The 21400-nt window shown below is 35.7% G+C and overlaps 4 protein-coding genes and 2 non-coding genes across 11 annotated transcripts; 4 read left to right on the top strand and 2 right to left on the bottom strand.

The window, feature by feature from the left end:
* The first annotated feature begins 818 nt into the window (after nt 1-818).
* TRNAM-CAU (transfer RNA methionine (anticodon CAU)) lies at nt 819-890 on the top strand. Its single transcript has one exon. It is a non-coding gene; the product is annotated as a tRNA-Met (tRNA).
* An 847-nt stretch (nt 891-1737) lies between these two features.
* TRNAT-AGU (transfer RNA threonine (anticodon AGU)) lies at nt 1738-1811 on the bottom strand. The gene has a single exon. It is a non-coding gene; the product is annotated as a tRNA-Thr (tRNA).
* A 753-nt stretch (nt 1812-2564) lies between these two features.
* Cep89 (Centrosomal protein 89kDa) lies at nt 2565-6926 on the bottom strand. Of its 4 annotated transcripts, none has more exons than XM_015982071.2 (6): nt 6769-6926; nt 3603-4690; nt 3378-3558; nt 3159-3326; nt 2880-3111; nt 2565-2837 (listed from the first exon to the last, which is right to left on the bottom strand). In XM_015982071.2, the coding sequence occupies exons 2-6, from the start codon at nt 4672-4674 to the stop codon at nt 2625-2627; spliced, it is 1866 nt and encodes a 621-aa protein (XP_015837557.1). In that variant the 5' UTR covers nt 4675-4690; nt 6769-6926; the 3' UTR covers nt 2565-2624. The 4 variants fall into 4 exon arrangements, with proteins under 4 accessions (XP_015837557.1, XP_015837556.1, XP_015837555.1 ...); XM_015982070.2 differs by lacking the exon at nt 6769-6926 and adding an exon at nt 4807-5072 and having other exon boundaries at nt 3603-4722; XM_015982069.2 differs by lacking the exon at nt 6769-6926 and adding an exon at nt 4807-5072.
* A 43-nt stretch (nt 6927-6969) lies between these two features.
* Nucleotides 6970-8670, top strand: LOC135265588 (venom serine protease-like). The gene is made up of 8 exons (XM_064355343.1): nt 6970-7104; nt 7154-7374; nt 7419-7545; nt 7595-7698; nt 7741-7939; nt 7984-8184; nt 8229-8546; nt 8596-8670. Exons 1-8 carry the CDS (start codon nt 7101-7103, stop codon nt 8616-8618), a joined length of 1197 nt encoding a protein of 398 aa, XP_064211413.1. The 5' UTR covers nt 6970-7100; the 3' UTR covers nt 8619-8670.
* A 505-nt stretch (nt 8671-9175) lies between these two features.
* On the top strand, nt 9176-11816 carry LOC662682 (serine protease P98). Of its 2 annotated transcripts, none has more exons than XM_015981571.2 (8): nt 9176-9275; nt 10253-10491; nt 10534-10663; nt 10715-10839; nt 10886-11084; nt 11132-11332; nt 11380-11694; nt 11742-11816. In XM_015981571.2, the coding sequence occupies exons 1-8, from the start codon at nt 9269-9271 to the stop codon at nt 11762-11764; spliced, it is 1239 nt and encodes a 412-aa protein (XP_015837057.2). In that variant the 5' UTR covers nt 9176-9268; the 3' UTR covers nt 11765-11816. The 2 variants fall into 2 exon arrangements, with proteins under 2 accessions (XP_015837057.2, XP_064211703.1); XM_064355633.1 differs by lacking the exon at nt 9176-9275 and adding an exon at nt 9725-9865.
* A 2144-nt stretch (nt 11817-13960) lies between these two features.
* On the top strand, nt 13961-20699 carry LOC662741 (uncharacterized protein). Of its 2 annotated transcripts, XM_015982068.2 has the most exons (8): nt 13962-14451; nt 17316-17548; nt 17597-18171; nt 18219-18369; nt 18418-18942; nt 18988-19188; nt 19278-19364; nt 19473-20699. In XM_015982068.2, the coding sequence occupies exons 1-7, from the start codon at nt 14178-14180 to the stop codon at nt 19362-19364; spliced, it is 2046 nt and encodes a 681-aa protein (XP_015837554.2). In that variant the 5' UTR covers nt 13962-14177; the 3' UTR covers nt 19473-20699. The 2 variants fall into 2 exon arrangements, with proteins under 2 accessions (XP_015837553.2, XP_015837554.2); XM_015982067.2 differs by lacking the exon at nt 19278-19364 and having other exon boundaries at nt 13961-14451.
* The last annotated feature ends 701 nt before the right edge of the window (nt 20700-21400 follow it).

Below are 21400 nucleotides of genomic sequence, written 5' to 3'. Positions count from 1 at the left end.
AAATTGTAACGTGCATTTTGTTACGTCACCGTAACCTGTCTCTAGCTATTAATAAAGATAAAAATTCTGGTTTTATAATGAGCTATTTATTATTTTAATTTATTGTTAGACTCCTACTCGCTCTCAAATTTTATCTAATTAGGCGGATATTGCCAGAAATAACAAATTACTCGGACCTTTTGACACAAGAGTTCTTATTCTGTTACGTGAGTGCGTAGGAGGCGTGAATTACTTCCCTACTTCTCATTTTGTCCCAAGTGCTGTAATACATTGTTATTATTACAAGCTCAAGAGAACGACCTCTGAATCACGGCAGTTTTCCCATTGTATATTTGGCATAAAATGCTAAATGGAGCCATTATTATTCAAAGGACATCACCATTTAGAATATCTGCGAATTTCATGCTAAACACCATTATGCAATCTCTTTTTTATTGATACTTTTCTGATTTAATTAAATGTCTGCAATTTATAATAGAGTTAACAGGAACAAGGTGTGGTTGTCTGAACTTCAACAAACTAATTTATTAATTCACGCAAAATTGTTGTAAAGTTTTAAACAAGTCACGCAGTCGAGTGTTGAAATTTATTAAAAAATTACTTCCGTACGGTCCTGGCACGCATGCGGGGTAAAAAAGGCAGGACTTAAACCAGTTTAATAAAGAGGTACCCAATACAAAATTGAATATTTTACTAAAATCTCCTAATTGTAAAAAGTAAAATAAAAAGTAAGTTAAATTCAAAATTAATAATTTAATAGTATTTTTATTATTGTAAACGTGAACGTTAAATACTATATTACAATCTATAGAAGCATAAGCAGAGTGGCGCAGTGGAAGCGTGCTGGGCCCATAACCCAGAGGTCCGTGGATCGAAACCACGCTCTGCTACATACTTTTTTTTTTCTAGAAAAATTAGCGCACAATTAAAATACTCATAATTTTGTAAACTTATAAAAGCAAATAGTGTTTTGTTATACTGAATTGTTAAACTAAAGATTTTTATTTACCATGCAAACACTAATATACTAGTAATTAATTAACCTTTTCATGTCCTAGTTATTCCTGACCACAGTGACAAATGTTATTTTTTATTTATTATCCTTTCGTTTCGCAAGAAAAAATTTGCATAACTTAGATCATCGCACAGGTGGGGCCCTGGAAGTGTTATATCAGATAATAACAACGTCGCTAATTTAGGTGGTTGTTTGTTAACCTTCGATTATATTTTTTTTACAAATATTAAATGACGTCATGATTTATTTAGGTGGCCCAGTAACAGCAATGGAAATTCTGGATTTTTTGCCATTATCCTTACTTTATTTATTGCTAAAGTTATTATCTCAAACTCTAGAGTTGGCTAACTGCCAAATAAGCAAGTCAAATATTCCACATTTACACCTAGGGCATGAATACATATTAGGTGCTCAAATTTGAACACAACTAACACATTTTCCCTGAAAATATGAAAATGGTATGGAAATTAATAATTTGGCATGTTTATGTTGGCAACCAACAATACACCAAATAAATAATTTTAGGGGTTGTGTCTCTAACGTTATTATTATTCAAAAAATTAACAGTAAAATTATTATTGAAATTGATTGGAATAGTATTTTCCATCAATAATATTAAACAATATATAGTAAGATATATTAAAAACATGCGCAAGTGTTAGTAGGTTGTAAAAGTAAAGCTTAAAAACTGATATTAAAGTGGTAATAAAAACTTTGGGTTGAGGCCCCGGGGGGATTCGAACCCCCGATCTCCTGTTTACTAGACAGGCGCTTTAACCAACTAAGCCACGGCGCCTTCAAAAGAGATTTAAACCGGTTATCTCCAGCAGCATTTAAGATTCTAAAACCCATGATTACCGCTTAAAAAGCCAGCATTTCTGTAAATATAATGATAAAAAAACAACAGATCGATACTTGAACTTTGGAGTCAAATAACTCGATTGTTATGAAGCTGTAAACATCAATTTTCTGCTCGAGTTACCAATTATTTAAATTGGTTTAGCAAATTTCTCGATGGTAATTAAAACAAATCACTAAAACATTTTTCTTAATTGATCTAAAAATATGTGTTGTTGGTTTCAGTCCTTGTAATTTTTCGTTTTTACGACGTAAATTAATTAAAGATTTATACTTCTGCAGCCGGAACTATAAAAACAAACAAGATTATAAAGTTTTGCAAAAATTGCAACTAATGCAACTTGTGTCAACATTGCATTCCTTTCACTAATGGAGTATCGTTTTTACTTCGAAACTGCTTTATTGATTTTTTGCAAAACTGTTTTGCAAATATCTCTGTCGTAAAGCAAATATTTTAACAATGTCTGTCCTTCAAACTTTTAATTAAAAAATATTAATCAAAATATTATTTGCCTAAAAATCCTATTTAGCAAAGGTTATAACAATTAGAAACCGAATTTTAATTGGACTGTAATTATGTAAATATTTAGAGAATTATTATTTTACCTAATTAATAAATTTGAATCATCACACATAGTTGTCAGTAAGTTTTCAATGTATAATACAATAATGTTTAAATAAAATACCCAAAAACCAAATTTTTATAATTTATTAACCAAAAACCCAACAAATTACTAAAATTTGTAATACATCACTTATGTTTGTCCCTAAAAAGTAAGTAGTGAGATAGTGGAAGCGTCGTAGAATCCTTGAGCAACATATTGCTCTCCTGTTCCTTAATAATCTTTTGCAACTTTTCGATCTCTTCACTGTGCTCTTGTTTCATCGCCTCCATCGCCTCGTTCTGATCCTGAATGCGTTTCTCAACAGTGCTCAATTCCTGCCACGCATCTCTTTGAACGTCCTGAAACTGAAAATGTTAAATGTTCAAAAATACAAGACACACCTTCAATTGATTTCGCAAAGTGTCCATCCGTGTGGCAATATCACACCCAATCTTTTTCACAGCTTTATTTTCCTGCTGCCTTTGATTGAGAGCTTTCAGCAGAGTTTCCTGCTCCGCCACCAAATCCTTCGCGAAACTCATCGCTTTATTGAGCTGCTTCCTGCACGCACTTTTCGCAAATTGAACCTCGCTCAAAGTGTGTTCCAATTCGATGTATTTTGCTTCGCCCTTCCTGCGAAATTTTGGTTAATTTTTAACAGTGAGACGGTGAAATACAACTTTATCTGTTTTTCCAAATGTTTGATCGTAGTTTCAAGCTCCTCTTTCTCCTTTAAGTGTTGGGAAATCTTCTTTTCAAAATCTTCAATGTGCTTAGCTTGAACTTCGATATTTTCTTTAAGTTTAACTTTTTCTTGTTCGTACTGATGTTTCAACTCTTCGTACCACCTAGAAATAGAGCAAAACTAAATAAAAATTTGACAAGACGGCCAAAAGTACTTTTTACACTCGTTCACACTTGACGTGTGAACCGACAAGGGAATATAACTCTGTCTTTCGTTTTTGAACTCGTCTTGAGTGTCCAGCAACGCTTTATTTCTTTCTTTCAGGGCAGCAACTTCAGTTCGACTTTTACAGTACTGGTCATGAACAACCGAGTAATCTCTCTTCATTTGCTCAACTAAAACTCAATTACAAATCTACAATAAATCCTAAAACCCTCACCTTTATACTCGTAACACTTCAAAACCTCCTCCAGCTTATCCTGCTTTAGAGCACACTTTTTTATTAAAATATCGTTCTGATCTCTTAAATCTTTCAATTCGTGTTTAACGTTGTCTAACTCTATTTTTAATTTACTGCTGCAGTCGTTGTCTTCAGTGAGACTTTTATGCAAGAGCTCGTTTTCCTTAATAACGTCTTTAAGTTTTCCGGTGAATTCAGAAATTTCTCTTTCGTAAGATTCGATAATTTCGTCTTTTTCTGTTATCGTGTCTTGATAAGCGTCCAAGAGAGGGCCCAAAGTGTGCGAATTGACTTTCCCCCAAGAGATGGGTGTATGAGAGTGGTCTTTGTGGAGCTCGAAAATGTTAGGGTCGTGACCATCGACCACTGGAATATTGTCAAGACTTTGGTGCTGAGGAGTGGCGTTTTGAGCGACTTTGACGTTGAGTTTCCTCAATTTTTCTTGATAACGTTCCATTTGAACGTTCAGTCGGTAAACCACAGTTTTGAGCATGTTTAAATCTTCCTCTAAATCCTTTTTAGTATTTCGCAAAATCGTATTCTCTTCGGTTAATTTTTGAAGAGTTTGTTTGGACTCTTCGCATTTTCGGCAATGTTTGCTAATTTCGAATTGCAATTTTAAGTCTTCAAGAGTTGTCAAAAGGTCCTGAGAATAGTCCTTGAGTTGGATGTTCTCTTTGCTTAATTCCTCGTTGGTGTTTTGAAGCGTTGAAATTTTTTCTTTAAGTTTAAGTATCTTTCTCACGCTCATTTCTTCCAATTCGTTAAATTTAACAACAATTTCCTCGTTTTCTTTCGCAAGACGCGTATTTTCCTTACTGAGATATCTCCTACTGACTTTCTGCGACACGGAATCGACATCTCTTGGTGACTTCTCGTCTCTATTTTTGTACCTTTTTGAATGAAAATTGGCACTGTATGTTTTTTTAGTTTCGAGATTAATTTTAGAATCATCGCTTGTTTTGTGTACTGGAACTTCTAATTTTTTTCGGCGTGGTTTCAACGGCGGAACATCAGTCGACATTGTAAAAATATTAAAGAAAAAAGACATTTATTTGACCATTTTTCTGAAAGATAAACAAGAGGTTCCTAAGTGTATCTGTAATAAACATGTCATCGAAATTGTGAGTCATACAATCGTGAAAATCGATTCTCTTCAATGGAAATAGAATATACAACTTACCGTTTATTTTGTTTGCCAACTATTGACTTAACAATGAAGAAAAATCAATAAGTAACACCCTGAAGGCATTAGAAGTGAGCATTAGTAACACGTTGGAGGACATTTGTAAACAAACTTTGAGATTGTTGTCAGTCTAGTTGGCATAGAAACTATTCAAAACACGCGCTGGAAATCTAACGTTACAGAAAGCTGCGTTCAGTTTGCTAGTTATGTACCAGATGGCAATACTAAAAGCAATGCTCACATATTTCGACAATTTTTATTTTTTAAATTTATCATTTATTTTATTTATCTTATTTGTTTCACATTGTAGTTCTGATATTTAAATTTGTATATATTTTTATTCATTAAAAAAACTCGTTATTTACCTGTTTAAATTAAATATTTTTTGAATTTTTTGTTGTTACCTGTATATCTTTTGCTAATTAAACAATATCAATTATTATACAATTATCTTGTATGTATTGTTTTTATTTCTTCCTCACCCTGTAAATACGGTGAGTCTCAAAAGTTAATAATCAATAATTATACAGAATTCTACTACTAAATACATATACATATCATATTACTCATACAGGATGCTCAAAAACTGGCGCACCAACTCAGTGATACGTTATTGAGAAGCATGTGCAGATTATGGGAAAAATGTTGAAAAAATTCCTAAAGTCATATTTTAAAAAATCTGGAGCTACAAACTTATTGTGTTTACTTCTTTAGTTTTTATTATTTTTTTATGTTTTTATGTTTCATACCAGGTAATCGTTCCGTAACAAAACGATGAATAATTATTTTTAAATTTACTTTCAGACTTTAACAGTTTTATTAATTTAAAAAAATTAAAATTCATCCAAAAAATCACAATGTGTAGATGTGCCAACACTGGGAATTATTTCCTAGGAAACCGCTTCAAAAATAATTTATTTTTATTGTTGATCAAATTCTATTGTGATCATGACTGTTAGACAACGTTGCCACATATCATTTATCTAAAATCCGTTATTTATCAATAACTTTAATAGAAAGAATTTTTTTACTATTTTTACCTTTATATGTAACGAGTTCTCTACCACACACCATTGAGTTGGTGCGCCAGATTTTGAGCACGCTGTATATGTAATTTTCTTCAAAATTTTTCTACAATTTTTTTTCTGGACCGGTTTCTGGTACATTTAAACTTCAGTAAAATTTTATCTCTCTGTTAGTTGCTTAGGCAGTGCGTATCTGCTGATTAGTGTTGCTATGTTTTAACTGAGGTTTAAATTTATCTCTCCGATAAATAATATGTTCCGGAAACTGGGCCTTAATGTTGTTTTGTGCAAAAAATCTTTTAAAAAATGTCTTCAGACCTAAAAAATAAGTAATAATTAAATTTAATTTTAAAATTCAAATACTATAAAACACGGTTTACAGAACATTTTAATCGCAATTAAAAATTAATTCGTGGTTAACTTGACGTTTGTCAATGTAAAGTAAGTTGAAACTTAATTCGAATTAGTTTAATTTTGAATTTAATTTTAATTTCGCTTTCTTTAAACCAGCCCAACCTACCGACTCTTAAAGCTGGTTTACAGAAAGCGAAATTAAAATTTAATTCGAAATTTAACAAATTTGACATAAATTGCCATTTAAATGCAATAGCATTGACAAATGTCAGGTTAATCTCGAATTAAAATTTGATTGCAATTAAAATATTCTGTAAACCGACCTTAAAGGCACACTAAAAGTAATTTCGGCAACAATTTTTTTAAAACATTTTTTGCTGAAAACATCACTCAAACATCGTCTACTTTAAAATGACACTAAATATAATAATGTATTGCATTATAAGTGACACCTGCAAAATAATTCTAAAAAAAACGCAAAAGCATAATTTACTTTTAAGTATTAAGTAAACGCAGATTTTTGTGTGATTATAGTTTTAGAGGAACCTAAAATATAAAATAATCCTTGCAGCATACTTACCTTTATTAGGTTCTTCCGTCATCAACACTTAGTTTGCATTTCATAATACTTTACCTACGTGTAACTTATCAGAAATTTGAATTTTCGCATAAATATCAACGTTAATGATAATTTTAGCAACTTAGCACAGATAACATTCAAAATTCTCTTAATAGAAAATATTGAAAATGTGTTTATAATTTTTGATAACACTGAAACTAAGATTTATAGTTATTTTGCAAATTCTGACCTTGTACAACAATGAATTTATAAAATATGTGTCTAGTCTTAACGATAAGGCTGCACAAATTTAGCCAATTTTGTCGTAAAAAGTCGGTTCAATTTATAGTAAAATGTGTAAGTAGAAAAACTGTTTAAAAGATTAACAATACATTTTTCTCACTAGTTTTACTACTAACATTCGTTTCCTACCTTACTGAGTCACTGGGGGTGACAATAGACCCCAACTGTGACTATTTTCAAAACATTCAACTTGGTCAGGAATATTTTATTTATAATAAAGAATATCCCAATAATTATGGGCCTTCAACTGCTTGTCGCTGGTCAGCTACTAGTCCTGAAAACACCGTTATTGTCTTAACTTGTAACGACTTGAACATCCCTTCTGTAAGTATTTTCATAATCTCAAAAAATAAAATTAGTGAAACCAGTCACCCAACTGCCAAACCGACAAACTACTGTTTTCACTCACTGGAAAGGAAAATTTCGAAGACGGCCAACAATATTGTGGCAACAGCATTTTCAGTACATACACACAAAGCAATTCGTTATCAGTTGGTAATTTGTTTCCACGTTTATTCCATTAAAATTCCACCAACAATTTTAGGTCTGTTTTCAAATGAAAACAGTCCCGGTGGTGTGTTTGTTTGTTCTTTGGCAGCTATGCGCTTGCCGGAATCTGGTGGCTGTTCCTGCGGTTTGCAACAGGAAGTAACAATTTAAAATGAATGAAATCGGTTTATTTGGCCAAAGACTAAAATTGTAGGTGGGCAAGAAACCGGAGTCAATGAGTTTCCCTCAATGGCAGCTTTAATTAATCCTTCGACTAGTGAAGCTTTCTGTGGAGCTTCGTTAATTACGGATAACTACGCCTTAACTGCAGCTCACTGCCTCCTGAATAATGAACCTAATAATTTAGCCTTGTTGGTGGGAGATCATAATTTGAACACTGGTAGGCGATTCAAAAATCACCAAACTTTCCTGATGTTTTTATAGGGTCAGACACTGCAACAGCGGCTTTATATCGTGTGCAAAGCATCGTCCGACATCCCTCATACGACTCTCAGTCTAGACACAACGACATCGGAGTCGTCAAAACTGAGCAAAAAATTGAATTAAATGCTGCCGTTTACCCCGTGTGTCTTCCATTCTACTACGGTGGAGACAGCTTCGTAAATCAAAAAGTTACAGTTTTAGGTAGATAAATTCTGCCACGTTTTCGGTTTAAATTATTTTTGCAGGTTGGGGTTTCACCGATGTTTCCGGACAGAAAGCAGACGCTTTACAAAAGGTTGACCTAACGGTTGTTGATAACAACTATTGTGATTCCCGCATAGACGAAGAAATTTGGTCAACTCAAATTTGTACGTACACTCCTGGCAAAGACTCGTGTTTCAGTGATTCTGGGGGTCCACTGCTCTGGAAAGGTTCCACTTCTCAAAGTGGTAAACTAGAATTGGTTGGGATTATTTCCTACGGAGTTGGGTGTGCAACTTCAAGACCAGCCGTGAATACAAGAGTTACAGCTTTCTTGTCATGGATTGTTTCAGTATGCAGCGGTAAATCCTCAGGACTTGCCAAATTATTTTCTTTTATGAAATGTTGTAGATGCTGCTTTTTGTATTCTTTAGATGCCAATGTAGATTTTGTAGGTTTTGGTAAAAATATACAATATCAGACAAATATACTTTTCATTGTCTTACCCAGCTTTAAAGAAAATTCAATAAAATAAATAAAAATTTCGGTAAAGCGTTTTAATCCTCCTAACAATTTTATATGTCAAAAAATCTCAAATTTATTTTGGATAAATTTTTTGCAAATAGGACACTAATGAGTAATGACATATTATAAAAAAAATTAAGTTAAAGTTCAGTTTTTTAATATTTTCTACATGTCCAAAAATTGGATAAAGAACACAGTTGATTTAGAATCAATTTTGGTTCAAAGAGGTCCAACGGCTATAGTTAGATTTCTGATAATTTTTGGCTTCAATGACAATTCAAAAGTTTGATACACAATAAGCAAATATTGAATGTAACAGTTTTTTTGTCCACCGATGGTACAAAAAGATGAACATGGACAAATTAATATGGTTCTCAAAACATTGTTTTTAAAGCAATTTTGAAAAATACATGGATAAGGATTTCGCTCTAAGTGACAGGTTAATAGCAAGCTTTTAAAACTTTTAAATATTTAAAGTGGGGAAACAACACATTTAAGGTGTTTTTCTTCAAAAAACACGAGTTTTTCAAATTTAGTTGTTCTAGAAAATAGACGAAACATGCAAGGTATGATTTTAAATTAAGTTTGTTAAACAGTTTAAAATTTTTGAACCAAACATGCGATTTTCTCTTATATTTTATTAGTTTTTTACAACTTCTAAGATTTCATTTCGACTTCAATTACTGATAAATTACCTCATTATCTCACAAACGAAATATATTTTATTGTTTCTCCTCAATTTTGCAATTTGCTTTTCCTTGTATCCTGGTAACTGTTCTCCTACACATCAACGACCGATAATGCAAAATCAATAAAAGCAATAGCAACAAGAATTATGATTAGTTAGAATAGATTTTTGCAACACTTTTTAATTAAAAATAAACGAGTACTTACGTATGGGTAGACATCCAAATAAAAAATTTCCAAGAATATTTTTAATTCTTTAAATATGCACTCCTAAATTGTTTTATTTGTCAAAGATAAGAATCAGACTTTCTGATAAAAAAACAAAACTTATTAGCTGCTATATAAGTTTTATTATCACAGAACTCACGTTACTTTCGCCGTTTTATCACACTGTAATAACAATAATTATTATGTTTTTCCCTTAATGTATTTTTGTTGATAGTTGTCGGTAGTAAAGACAAAATGTGGTGTAAGTACTCCATTTATTTAATTTCAGTGTTTAATTTTATATGTAATTGTATTTATCACACCAAAAATAAATCTATCTTTTTAAACATAATTCTTCAATTTTACGAAATCATGTACCCACCTACTTTTGTCACGATGCGTTGTAGTCTTAACTTTTAATATTAATTAGATTTTTTTTATCTAAATCTAAGTTGATAATTTTATATCCACGCAAATCTCTTTAAATACCACCAAATCCTGTTATTATTTTTTTAAACATTTCGAAAACTGACTTGAGCTAAAATTAAAATCATATGAATTTTGTTGATACTGAAAATTTTATTCAAGTTTTGACCAATAAAACCTAAATTAAATTTCTGCATATTATGTTGATTCCAAAATGTTTTAGGCGGAAACTTGTATCGAACCATGGGTTTTGCCGCCCTTTTTAACTTCCTGATGCCGGTTTCGATGGCCATCGACTCAAATTGTGACTTTTACCAAGACATGGAATTAGGACAAAACTACTACATTTACAATCCGGGGTATCCGAATTATACCGGACCTCCAATTGCTTGCCGATGGGTTGGGAAAAGTCCCGTTGGCACCGTCATAGTCCTAACGTGTGAAGATATTGATATATCGACTGTAAGACCTTAGTTTAGATTTTTCCAATATAATTTTTTGTAGTCTTATAACTGCTACAGCGATCGGCTTTCTGTTTCCCGAAGCGGAGATGAAAACTTACAAAAGCAGACCACAAACTATTGCGGGAAGACGTCGACTACAGTTCTAACCGAAGACAATGCTATTGCAGTTGGTGAGTACGATCTTATTAAAAAAATAATAAAAAATTTAATAAAAATTTTAGGGTTCTTCTTAACTAACCCTATGTACGGGGGGCGTTTTTCTTGCTCTTTAACACCGATGCAAACATCGCCTCCTACCACAACCACGGCACGACCCAACACTTGTGACTGCGGTTGGAAAAAAGGGGTAAAAACTTTTTTTAGCAAATGACTGAAAGTAAATTTTTCCAAAGACTAGGATTATTGGAGGGCATGAGACCGGTATTAACGAATACCCATCAATGGCCGCTATGGTCGATCGCTGGACGTTCGATGCCTTCTGTGGTGCCTCAATTATTTCAGACAGATACGCCCTAACTGCTGCTCACTGTCTTTTACATAAAACACCCGACGATTTTGCTTTACTAGTGGGAGACCACAATATGACTTCTGGTAATTTTACAGTCATCCAAGAAAAATCCCAACAGGGTTTGTTTCAGGCGATGACACCCCTTATGCCGCCGTTTACAAAATTTCAAATATGTTTTCACACCCGTCATACGACCAAAGCACCCAACTTAATGACATTGCGGTTTTGCAAACTGAAAAACCAATCGAGTTCAGCCTTTTTGTAGGCCCCGTTTGTCTGCCATTTAGATACACGTCGGTCAATTTTCTCAGCCAAACTGTTACAGCTTTAGGTAAAAATTTCTTACTATTTTGGAAAAAATTGTAATATGGAAAATAGGTTGGGGTTTTGTCGATGTCGCTGGGCCAAAGTCAGACACACTTCAAGAAGTCGACTTGACTGTGGTTTCTACAGAAGAATGCAACGCTACGATCACAGACAACCCTGTAACCTATCGTCAAATCTGTACCTACGCACCTAATCGAGATGCCTGCCAGAGTGACTCTGGAGGACCGATTCTCTGGCAAGACCCAAACACAAGGAGACTACAGTTGCTTGGAATCATTTCTTACGGAATCGGATGTGCAACTTCGAGACCAGCAGTAAATACAAGAGTTACGTCATATCTTAGGTGGATTGTGTCTGTTACTGAAGGTAACGTGTGTAATGTTTGTGTTCTGAGTTTAATTTTTGATTTTCAGATGCTTTCTACTGTATCAAATAGTACAACAATTACCAAAAAATCGCCACTATTTAATAAAGACTTATAAAGAGCAGATTTTGTGTTTTTCTAAGAGGTGGCGCTACCAGTTGGGTATTGCGGATGTTTGTAGGTCGTTTTAGTTCATAAACGTCGGCCTAAGCTACACAAATTCAGTTATGGAATTCCCTTGCCTACCATACAGCAGATGCAATGATCCCACTTGTAATATAGTGCCCAAACCAAAGACCCATTTCCATCTCTATCCCATCCACTGCGCCATATTGCACCATCGCCTTTACCATCGATCGCACGGAGGCGTATTCTGACGTCACTATGACGCCTCTTCGACGCTCCTTTTGCCCCTCGACTACGTTACACCGGTGTACGGATTCGGCGTCGTAGGCGTCGCGACGTCGTCTCGGGAATGCCAAGCAGTTTTGGGGATTTTGGAGCGTGGGCGATAGATGAATGGAGGGTTTTAATCAATGTTACAAAATGAATGTTTATTACAATAATAAACACAGGGAACAGTCCTTACAATACTGTAGGATTTGCTTAAAATAGAGAGATAAATAAATTATTTAAGAAGTTATTTTAGTTAGCAATCGATGCATTCAGTTTACAAAAATAACCAGCCGATTTGTATGAGCTGTGGCTAAATAACTACGAGTAAATGTAGCAAAAACGTACAATTCGACAGATATCAAATATCAAATTTTGTCAAAGGACAGTTAGTAGTAATAACATAGTCAAGATGTTTTATTTCTTCCTCATATCTTTACATTCCGTCGTCGACCAAAATACTAAATTCGTAAATCTTTAAACTGTAACAAAAGTTTATTTTTTGTTTTATTATGAAACTTTTAAATCGATATCTGTAACTTGTACAAGGCGACGCGCTCATACAAAGGTCAAAGTTTAACTTCTGTTCTATAAAAGATATATTTTTCCGTCCCCGCAAAATTAATCCAGTAAATAATAAAAAATATAGATATAGGTAATATATTATGTTTAAGATCAAAAACGATCAATATAGTGCCCTTACATGTGACCCAATTTTCTCCCTCCGACTTCATCATCTGATTCAGGTCATGTTGAAACAACAAAAATTCAATTTAAATGCCCCAAATATTACTTTAATCTCTTTTTCGTTCACCGGAGATAAAACTTTCCGCAGTTTCGCTATCACCCCATTTCCCTTGCCCTCAAAATCGTCATTTAATTAAAGTCAACGCTAAATAAATCCGCAGCTGTGCTCGAAGAAAAGTTACACAATCTGTGACAGATTAGAAAAGTCGAGCTTTGGTATCGAGGTCAAAACTCGTTTATTTGTCAAAGAAAATTTACAGCACGACGATATTTTTCAATAAGGGTCGACAAAATTGAAAAAAAACGTGTCCCCTTTTATAAAATGAGAACCGGATTTGAGCGCAATCGATAGTTCTTCCTGAAGTAAAGAGAGGTTCCTGTGAGGAAATTTTAATAACCGTCTTCAAGTCGTAATTAAAAATAAGTTTAAATAAATTTATTCGTATCGATTTTTCAGTCTCCGGAGCTTTGCCTAAACTACCTTCCTGAATTAGGTCGGGAGTTTAGCTCCGGATCGAACCTGTGCAATAATACATTATTGATTGTTCCCCTCGTGCGTTTGCGGTCGATTCCGGTGCGAATCGTGTTCCCGGACCCAGACATCGAGAGAGCTTTTGCGTATATCCGGAACGCTCCGGGACTGGTAAATTTCCATTCGCTAGCAGGACAGGTGTAGCCTGAAATGGCCGTTTCAATATTAAAGGACGAAGCTACAGGCGGTCGTTCAGGTTACGTACCCATAAATCGACCCAAGCCGGAGGCGGCTCTAATTTATTCCGGTCAGAAATATTTTAACACAAGCGAAAAACGAAATTTATTCATAATATATCAAAACGTAGCAATAGAGTACAAATAATGTTTCCTTTAAAGCAGTCATAAAAACGCAAAATTATTACCCTTTTAAAAGGTAAGTAAAACAAAACGTAAATTTGTTGTGATAAATTAAGTAATGTTTATAATAAATTGTTTGTCTTTAAAACAAAGAACCAATTTATTGATTACTTTCTCCTAATCATGAAAATCCCTTTAGATTCCTCCCTTGTGTAAATTTCCACTAACTCGTCCTTACTTGGGTCCTAGTATTTCTATCAAAACTGTTTTCTGCTGAAAGCTCGTTTCAGGACGAAACGCTCCGAACAATCCTCTCCTGAACGCCTCAACATTCGTCGGTTCAGTCTGCCGGCATCGCTCCTCGGTGCTTTCGATTCGTCCGCCTTTTCTAGGGTTGAAAATCGCTTGAAGCACATGTCCTATCGATCGAGCCATCCTGCTGAAGCCATGGGTTAAGACTGTCCAGTCGCAGAGTTCACGTGTGTTTCAAAGTTTCCAGTGCTAGTGCGGACTTATGTCAACAAAAACTCCGGAAATGACCCGGAACGGCCACGAACTTGCTCCACTCAACACCCGGAACGGTCCCGAAGGGGGCAAACCGGGTGTCACCATCGTGCTGCAGGGCCCTCGAGGCTCGATCATCTCCAGGGGCAGCGCCCCCATCGACCAGGATCCGGACCGCGCGGCCTGGTCCGGAAAAATGCAGTTCTTTCTGTCAATTATCGGGTACTCGGTGGGATTAGGGAATATTTGGAGGTTTCCCTATCTGTGTCAACAGAACGGCGGGGGTGAGTCACATGGGGCATCACGCGAATTTATCATTTTATGCAATCTGCAAATTTGCTTCCACTGTGTATTGTTACAGAACTATGCTTAGATTTAAATTTATTTTTAAAAAGATTTAGATTGCGCCAATAAAATTCGATCGATTCAAGGACGTTCAATTCAAGCAACAAAAATAAATTTAAGCGTTCGCGAAATAATAGCACTGAACTATTTATTGTTTCAGTTTCGTTCCACTTTTTTAGCTGTTTCAATTCTCTAAATATGTTAAGTACATGTCACAAATTTTGTTTTTAATCGCGAAACATATCCATTGAGTTTTTTTCTTCTGTATCAAAATTTCATTGTATATTTTCATTGTACTACACTACCTTAGCTTTAATATTGTCTAAACAGACTACTACTAGTTTGTTTTTGTGGATTTTCACAATTATTTATTGCTATTAGTGATTATATTTTACTGTTTTACTTACTAAATGTATGTATTTTTGTTTCTACTATATACATTCACATATTTAATTTCAATGTTATTGTTGGCGTATTTTTTATTGGTTTAAACGCCAGATGTGTACTGACTATACAAAGTACTCTGTTGTACAGGTGCTCTAAATTTTCCTTTCCCAACTTCTAAGATCTACTTAAAAATCTAATTTATAAGAGTGCTACTAGTTATATAATTGTGGAAACTTTAAAGTCATTTTAAAATCTTAGGCCCCGTTTCACCAAGGAAAGTTTTTAGTAGTAAAATAAATCAACGAAAACTATTATTTTTAAGTAGTACTCATTAGATTTAACCAAAAGTTGGTGAAAGCGGGCCTGAATCTTGGATTTTTTTAAGTATACTTAAAAGAGTATTAAAAGTTTGACTTTAAATTATTTAAACATCAATCCTTGCTAGCATTTTGCCAATTTTTTTTCCGTAATTTCGGTGTAGACCCCTTCTGAGGTTCGCCGAGGTCCAGGTGTGCGTCTTTTTGTCTTCCCCTTCGCAACGGCCAATCTTGACCTTGCTCTTATTGAACTGAATTATACCGTTGATGGTCTTAACAACACTTGGACCATACAGAGAAACCATCACAGTCAATTAAAAATGTTACAAAACGACAGTATTGGTTATTAAATAATTTAATAGAATTATTGTCATCGTGGAATATTTTCCCGCAGGTGGCAATTTTGCTGCGATAACAGGAAACTCTAGAACAGCAAGTACCTATCAACGAATGGAAAATTCATTGACACCGAATTCCAAACATTTGTACCGAATCGGGGAGTTTTGTACTCCGTGTGCAGGAATTTGAACTTCCTGCTGGATAAAATCGATTTCGACTGAGTTGCGGTCTCACGCCGCCCATTGATTAAAATTTCTGGTTTTTCGTTGCTGTTGTTCTAAAAATAGGTACAAAACAATTGGTATTTATTTACACTGAGGGTAATTTAATCTTTTACTCTTGCCATTGAACTACAACTGTCAAGGACGTAATTGTTTTTCTATTATTTTTGTAATAACTCAAATTGTTTGCTTCCGTTTGGGTTATTCCTGCAACAGATCAATATTCCTGCCGACCACGCTGCTGCAACCCTTCCGGCCAATTTTATTTATTCGTGAGTCGCGACTCCTCAAATGGTCAACCCCAGCGTAAAACGCACCCAAAAAGAAAATAAATCGTGTCCGTCCAACCGTTGACCGATTTATTTCCGAAGCGACCTATTTATAAATTAAAGAAGCGCTGCTATAACTGAAGCCGCATTCCACACACTTCATACTTTTGTGTCGAAAGTGTCTTGTTTTTCGCACGTGTCAGATTTTCCGGTATTTTGCGACCCACATACCGTGAGGAGATTGTCCCAGTTTTCCCTATCGATTCTGAGCAATTGCGTCGTTACGACCAAAGAGACCTTTTACTTTTATTCCCGCCGAGATAACGAGCTAAATTGGAGCTTTGAACTGCCCTCAATGGAAGAAAGGGGCAACAGCGGGGTGCAAAATACGAAATATGCGAGACAAAGCTTGCAAAGTGGTTGAAAGTTTTTCGCTTCTGGTGACGGTGATGAAGTTAGCGAGGCTTTGCAGGATAATGGCTGTCTGATATGAGGGGATTCGATTAGCAAATGAGATTTTGCGAAGAGCAGTTTAAGAGAGGGCAAAATCGAATTATGAAATTTTGTCACATTCTATAAAAAATTAAAAAATGCTTTTTTCAAAAATTATGTATTCATTATTTCAATTATTTATTAGTAATGAAAAATTACTAATGAATTTCCCTACAAGAAAAAAAATATATTAAGGAATTAGGCAGAGGAAGATAAAAATTATAGGTGATAATAGTAATTATTATAATTATCGGAAGGCTTTAGTTTTTCCAAAGAAAATTAAAACGAATTGCTCTCACTTGTCCATAAGCTGACCTCGACCTTACTCCAGTCACCAACGTGACTTAATTTAGATTAATCGGAAGCAATTTAAACCTCTATTGCGGCTATGTATCCTATAAGCCGCAAATATTGATTTGTTTGCTCCAAGTTTTAATCAAATTTTTCACGTCGAGATCATTTGTTGAAAGTGGGTAGATTTATCGTACAAATAGTAATCGATCGTCACCTGTTATCTTTATTAGTTAATACAAAGTTAATTTAGCAAATCATTTCGCGGATTTGCGTTATCACCCTTTATCGATGTTAACGCCAACGACAAAATGCAATTTGCTTCAAATTTTCAATTTTTTTGAGACAAACAAATATTGACGTCGAGTCACACCTCTCCCTACGTAAAGAAATATTTCATATTTTTAGAAAAATCTGCGTCAGAACTGCCACCTATAATTTTAGCTAAACGTCCTTCAAGCGTGAAAATAATTCATGGCTTTTTCAGGTGCCTTTCTTATTCCCTTCGCCGTAATGTTGATCCTTGAAGGCATCCCGCTCTTCCTCATCGAGCTGGGAATTGGCCAGAAGATGAGGTTGGGCTCGTTGGGTGTCTGGAATACCATCCACCCATGGCTGGGCGGCATCGGAATCTCGTCGTGTATCGTCACTTTCTTCGTAGCTCTCTATTACAATGTCATCATAACATGGTGCTTTTATTACTTCTTCAACAGCTTTCAGGTGAGCCCCAACCCGCAGCCTCCGACGTAAATTAATTTTTGCAATTAGTACCCGCTCCCTTGGGAAAACTGCCCCGTGGTGAACGGCACCGCGGTCCCCGAATGCGACAAATCCTCCGCCACCGCCTATTTCTGGTACCGCACCACTCTGGACGCCGCCACCAGCATCGAAGATCCGGGGATTCCCCGCTGGTGGATCGTCCTCTGCCTCCTCCTGTCGTGGATCATCGTGTTCTTCATTGTGATGAAAGGCATCCAAAGCTCGGGAAAAGTCGTCTACTTCACCTCCATGTTCCCTTACCTCGTTCTGACAATATTCTTCATCCGGGGAATCACCCTGAAAGGCGCCAGCGCCGGCTTAGCCCACATGTACACCCCCAAAGTCGAGAAACTCCTCGACCCGAAAGTGTGGCTCGAAGCTGCCACCCAAGTGTTTTACTCTTTTGGGTTGGCTTTCGGGTCACTGATCGCTTTCGGGTCGTACAACACGCCGAAGAATAATTGCGTCCGGGACGTGATTCTAGTGTCAGTTTGTAACGCCTTCACTGCGATTTACGCCAGCGTGGTAATTTTTGCCATTTTGGGGTTCAAAGCTGTGAGCAATGTTGACAAATGTTTGGAGCAGTAAGTTGAAAAAGTGGTCAGATTGAAATTTTATTGATGATTTGCAGCAATATACAGTTTTTGATCAGCAATGGGCACTTTGCAAATGCAAAAGTGGCCGATATTTCGACGACGATGTACGAGGAAGCGGTTAAAAATTTAAACAACTCGACTTTAGCGCAACTTCGGACTTGTTCGTTAGAGGACGAACTGAGCGGAGTTAGTAAATGTGATTTTTCGTTTGCTTCTCTAACTTGGTTATTTAAGGCCGCCCAAGGAACTGGTTTAGCCTTCATCGTGTTCACCCAAGCCATCGTCGAGCTTCCAGGTGCTCCTTTTTGGGCTGTGATATTCTTCTTGATGCTCCTTTCCCTTGGAATTGGCTCGCAGATCGGCATTTTGGAAGGAATGCTTTGTACCATCTTTGATATCGAGATCCTCAAAAGAATCAGAAAGCAGTACATCACAGCGTTCGTCTGTGTCGTCTGCTTCTGCATCGGCATGATCTTCACAACAGGAGCTGGCGAATATTGGCTGAAGATGTTTGATTCATTCGCCGCCACCATCGGACTGGTCCTTGTGGCACTGATGGAGATGATTTCCGTGATTTATGTTTACGGACACGAGAAATTTACGAAGGATATTCAAGATATGACCGGGATTAAGCCGGGGGTGTATTGGCAGCTGACTTGGAGGTTCTTAGCGCCGATTATAATGATCGCCATCCTGATTGCTTCCATTGCAGACATGGTGAAGAAGCATCCGTCGTATGAAGCGTGGATCCCTGACCTGGTACGACTTCAAATTCTTTTAAACTTTGGTTAATTTGTTTTCTAGGGTAAAGCTGTGGAAACGGTTTATCCCGGCTGGGTTTTGGCCATAGCTGTCGCAATGATCGCCGCTGGGGTTCTCCCTATCCCAATGGTGTTCCTCTTGCGCCGCTACCAATGCCTGAAGATGGATATCAACATCCACGAAGGTTCCATCAGAAGAATTGACACAACAGTGTCCACCAAAGAAATGATCACAGACGTTGATGTAAGTTTGCCCCCACTTTGTCTATTTTACCAGCTAATAAGACTAACTGTGAGAGACCATGTAGTAGCTAACTTAATTTAATTGGTTAGGAGCAATTAACAAGTCCGGACGGACCATGTATCACTGCTACCAACACGCTCAAAAATAAATTTACAATTGGAGATTTCGAAGTTTAAGTAAGTAAACTAGTTGGACTTTAAGGTGGCGGTGCATGATTTTCGAAATTTTTGGCATGTCTTGCATGATCGGGCTGTTTGGTTCGAAACTAAGACTATTTTTTCCAGTTGGACGACGACGAGGATGACGTTGGTCCTCTGGGGGAGTACCACGACGATTCGGATGACGATGATGGGCCTCAAGTCAATAGCCGTCTAGAAAAAAGCTTTCGTATGGAAGTTATAGATGATTATTGAAAAGAGATGTCTTAGAATAGTTAAATTGTGATATTTTCCTTAGATTGAAGGCCTGGCATGACGAAATTTTCTTCCCGGTTGACTTATTTCGCCACAAATTGTCTATTTTGAGTAATTAAAAGTGTCGAGACGTCTCTGAACAATAATCCAATTGTTACTAGCTTTAGTTAGTTGTTGTAAACAATTGGTGTAATTTACATTGTAAATAGTGTAAATACGAGTACTTATTTAATTCCTAGAAGATGCAAATTGTGTTTAAAGAATTTATCGAATTATAGTATCGTGCCAAAATGTTGTAAACGGTATATTTTTTGCATGAGTGACTAAAATGTGATGACGTGTTGTATTACAACATTGGCGAAATACTATATTGAAGCAAAGCTTGTTGATATTAGGTTAGTAGCCTAAATAAGCTTGGCGCGGTTCAAAACCTCGCCCTAGCCAATTAAGTATTGAACGAAGAAACAATAATTAATGTTTAATACTCAGTAGAACCATTTTTCATTTTATTTTGTACTGTTCATCCAATAAAACCGATTTTTTTCTATTTTATTTTGTTATCGATGCACGTTAGACCCCATTTCAAACCGAAAAATAATAAATGTGTGTGCCTGGCTCAAGCTCAGTGTGGCCATTCCTCTCTTCCACTCGAAGAATGAATACTTTCTCAACACACTGTGTTTGACAATTTTTGTATCTTCAATGTTTATTCTCGGAATTTTTTCAAATGTTGCACACTTTAACTTTTTGCACAGACGGAATGTATGCCTGGCTGCATACGTTCTCGAATTATTTTTGAAAACGGTTAATAAATAGTACAATTATATCGCGAATTGCTCAGAAAATACATTTAGGGGTTATTTTCTGAAAAAAGTTGTGACTTTAGCCGATAGAGAACATTTTCACAATAACAAAGTAGGAGGGATTCCCTCCCAAACGCTTCAGTAAAAAATTAACGATTGTTGTTTAGTTATTTTTAGGAAGGGTTGAATTTAGGTTCAAAAATGCAAGACTGTTGTAAGAATTATTTACATATTAAAAATTCTTATGTAACACGGAGGAAATTGTGTATTTAGAAATAAAAAAGCATGAAAATTAGTTTTTTATTTTTAAACCGATAGTGACCTTTACTGTACTACCAGCGGAACCACTTTTTGAAGGTAAGAATTTTGGTTGTATTGGAAAAGTTTTAGGCGCTGGAACCGCGTAACAATGCTTCATCATCGGTGTCACACTTTGATGGTTACTTACTATTAAATATGTTAATGGCCATGTAAATGGTTATTGAAGCATTACGAGCAAATAGGGAGACACTTTTACTGTAAAAAGCAACAATAATAATTGTTATTATTTCAAACAAACACAGTTGTGACAGTTAGTCCAAAATTTTGATTGAATATTTGCATTGCTAAACAATACTTTTCACCTTGACTAATTATCGTTTTACAAGACCATCAAAAGCGTTAACAAGGCTAATTCTTGCTTCCTTAAAAATTTCGTTTTTTGAGTGTGGAAAAGTTCAGTTTTCCGTCGAATGTTGTGACTGTTGCACCTAATAACAACACTTCGATCTATAGTAATCAACGGGGACGCTAAACGCGGACTTCAGTATCGCTCCGAGTTCCGCGTAAAAAGGACTCCTTGTCCTAGGTTCCGGAAAGCTTTCGGAGTGCGTCAGTTTAATCTCCCTAAGATAAGAAACGCTGTGCAAATTTATCAGAGACTCGGGATTTTGTAGCAATGCAATGCTGAGTTGTGTAGGAATTAAGACAGTGTATTTTACCAGTACGTATTATTCA

This window comes from Tribolium castaneum, chromosome 3 (genome assembly GCF_031307605.1).
Source record: "Tribolium castaneum strain GA2 chromosome 3, icTriCast1.1, whole genome shotgun sequence".
Taxonomy (NCBI): Eukaryota; Metazoa; Arthropoda; class Insecta; order Coleoptera; family Tenebrionidae; genus Tribolium; species Tribolium castaneum.
This window is presented reverse-complemented; position numbering and strand designations above follow the sequence as displayed.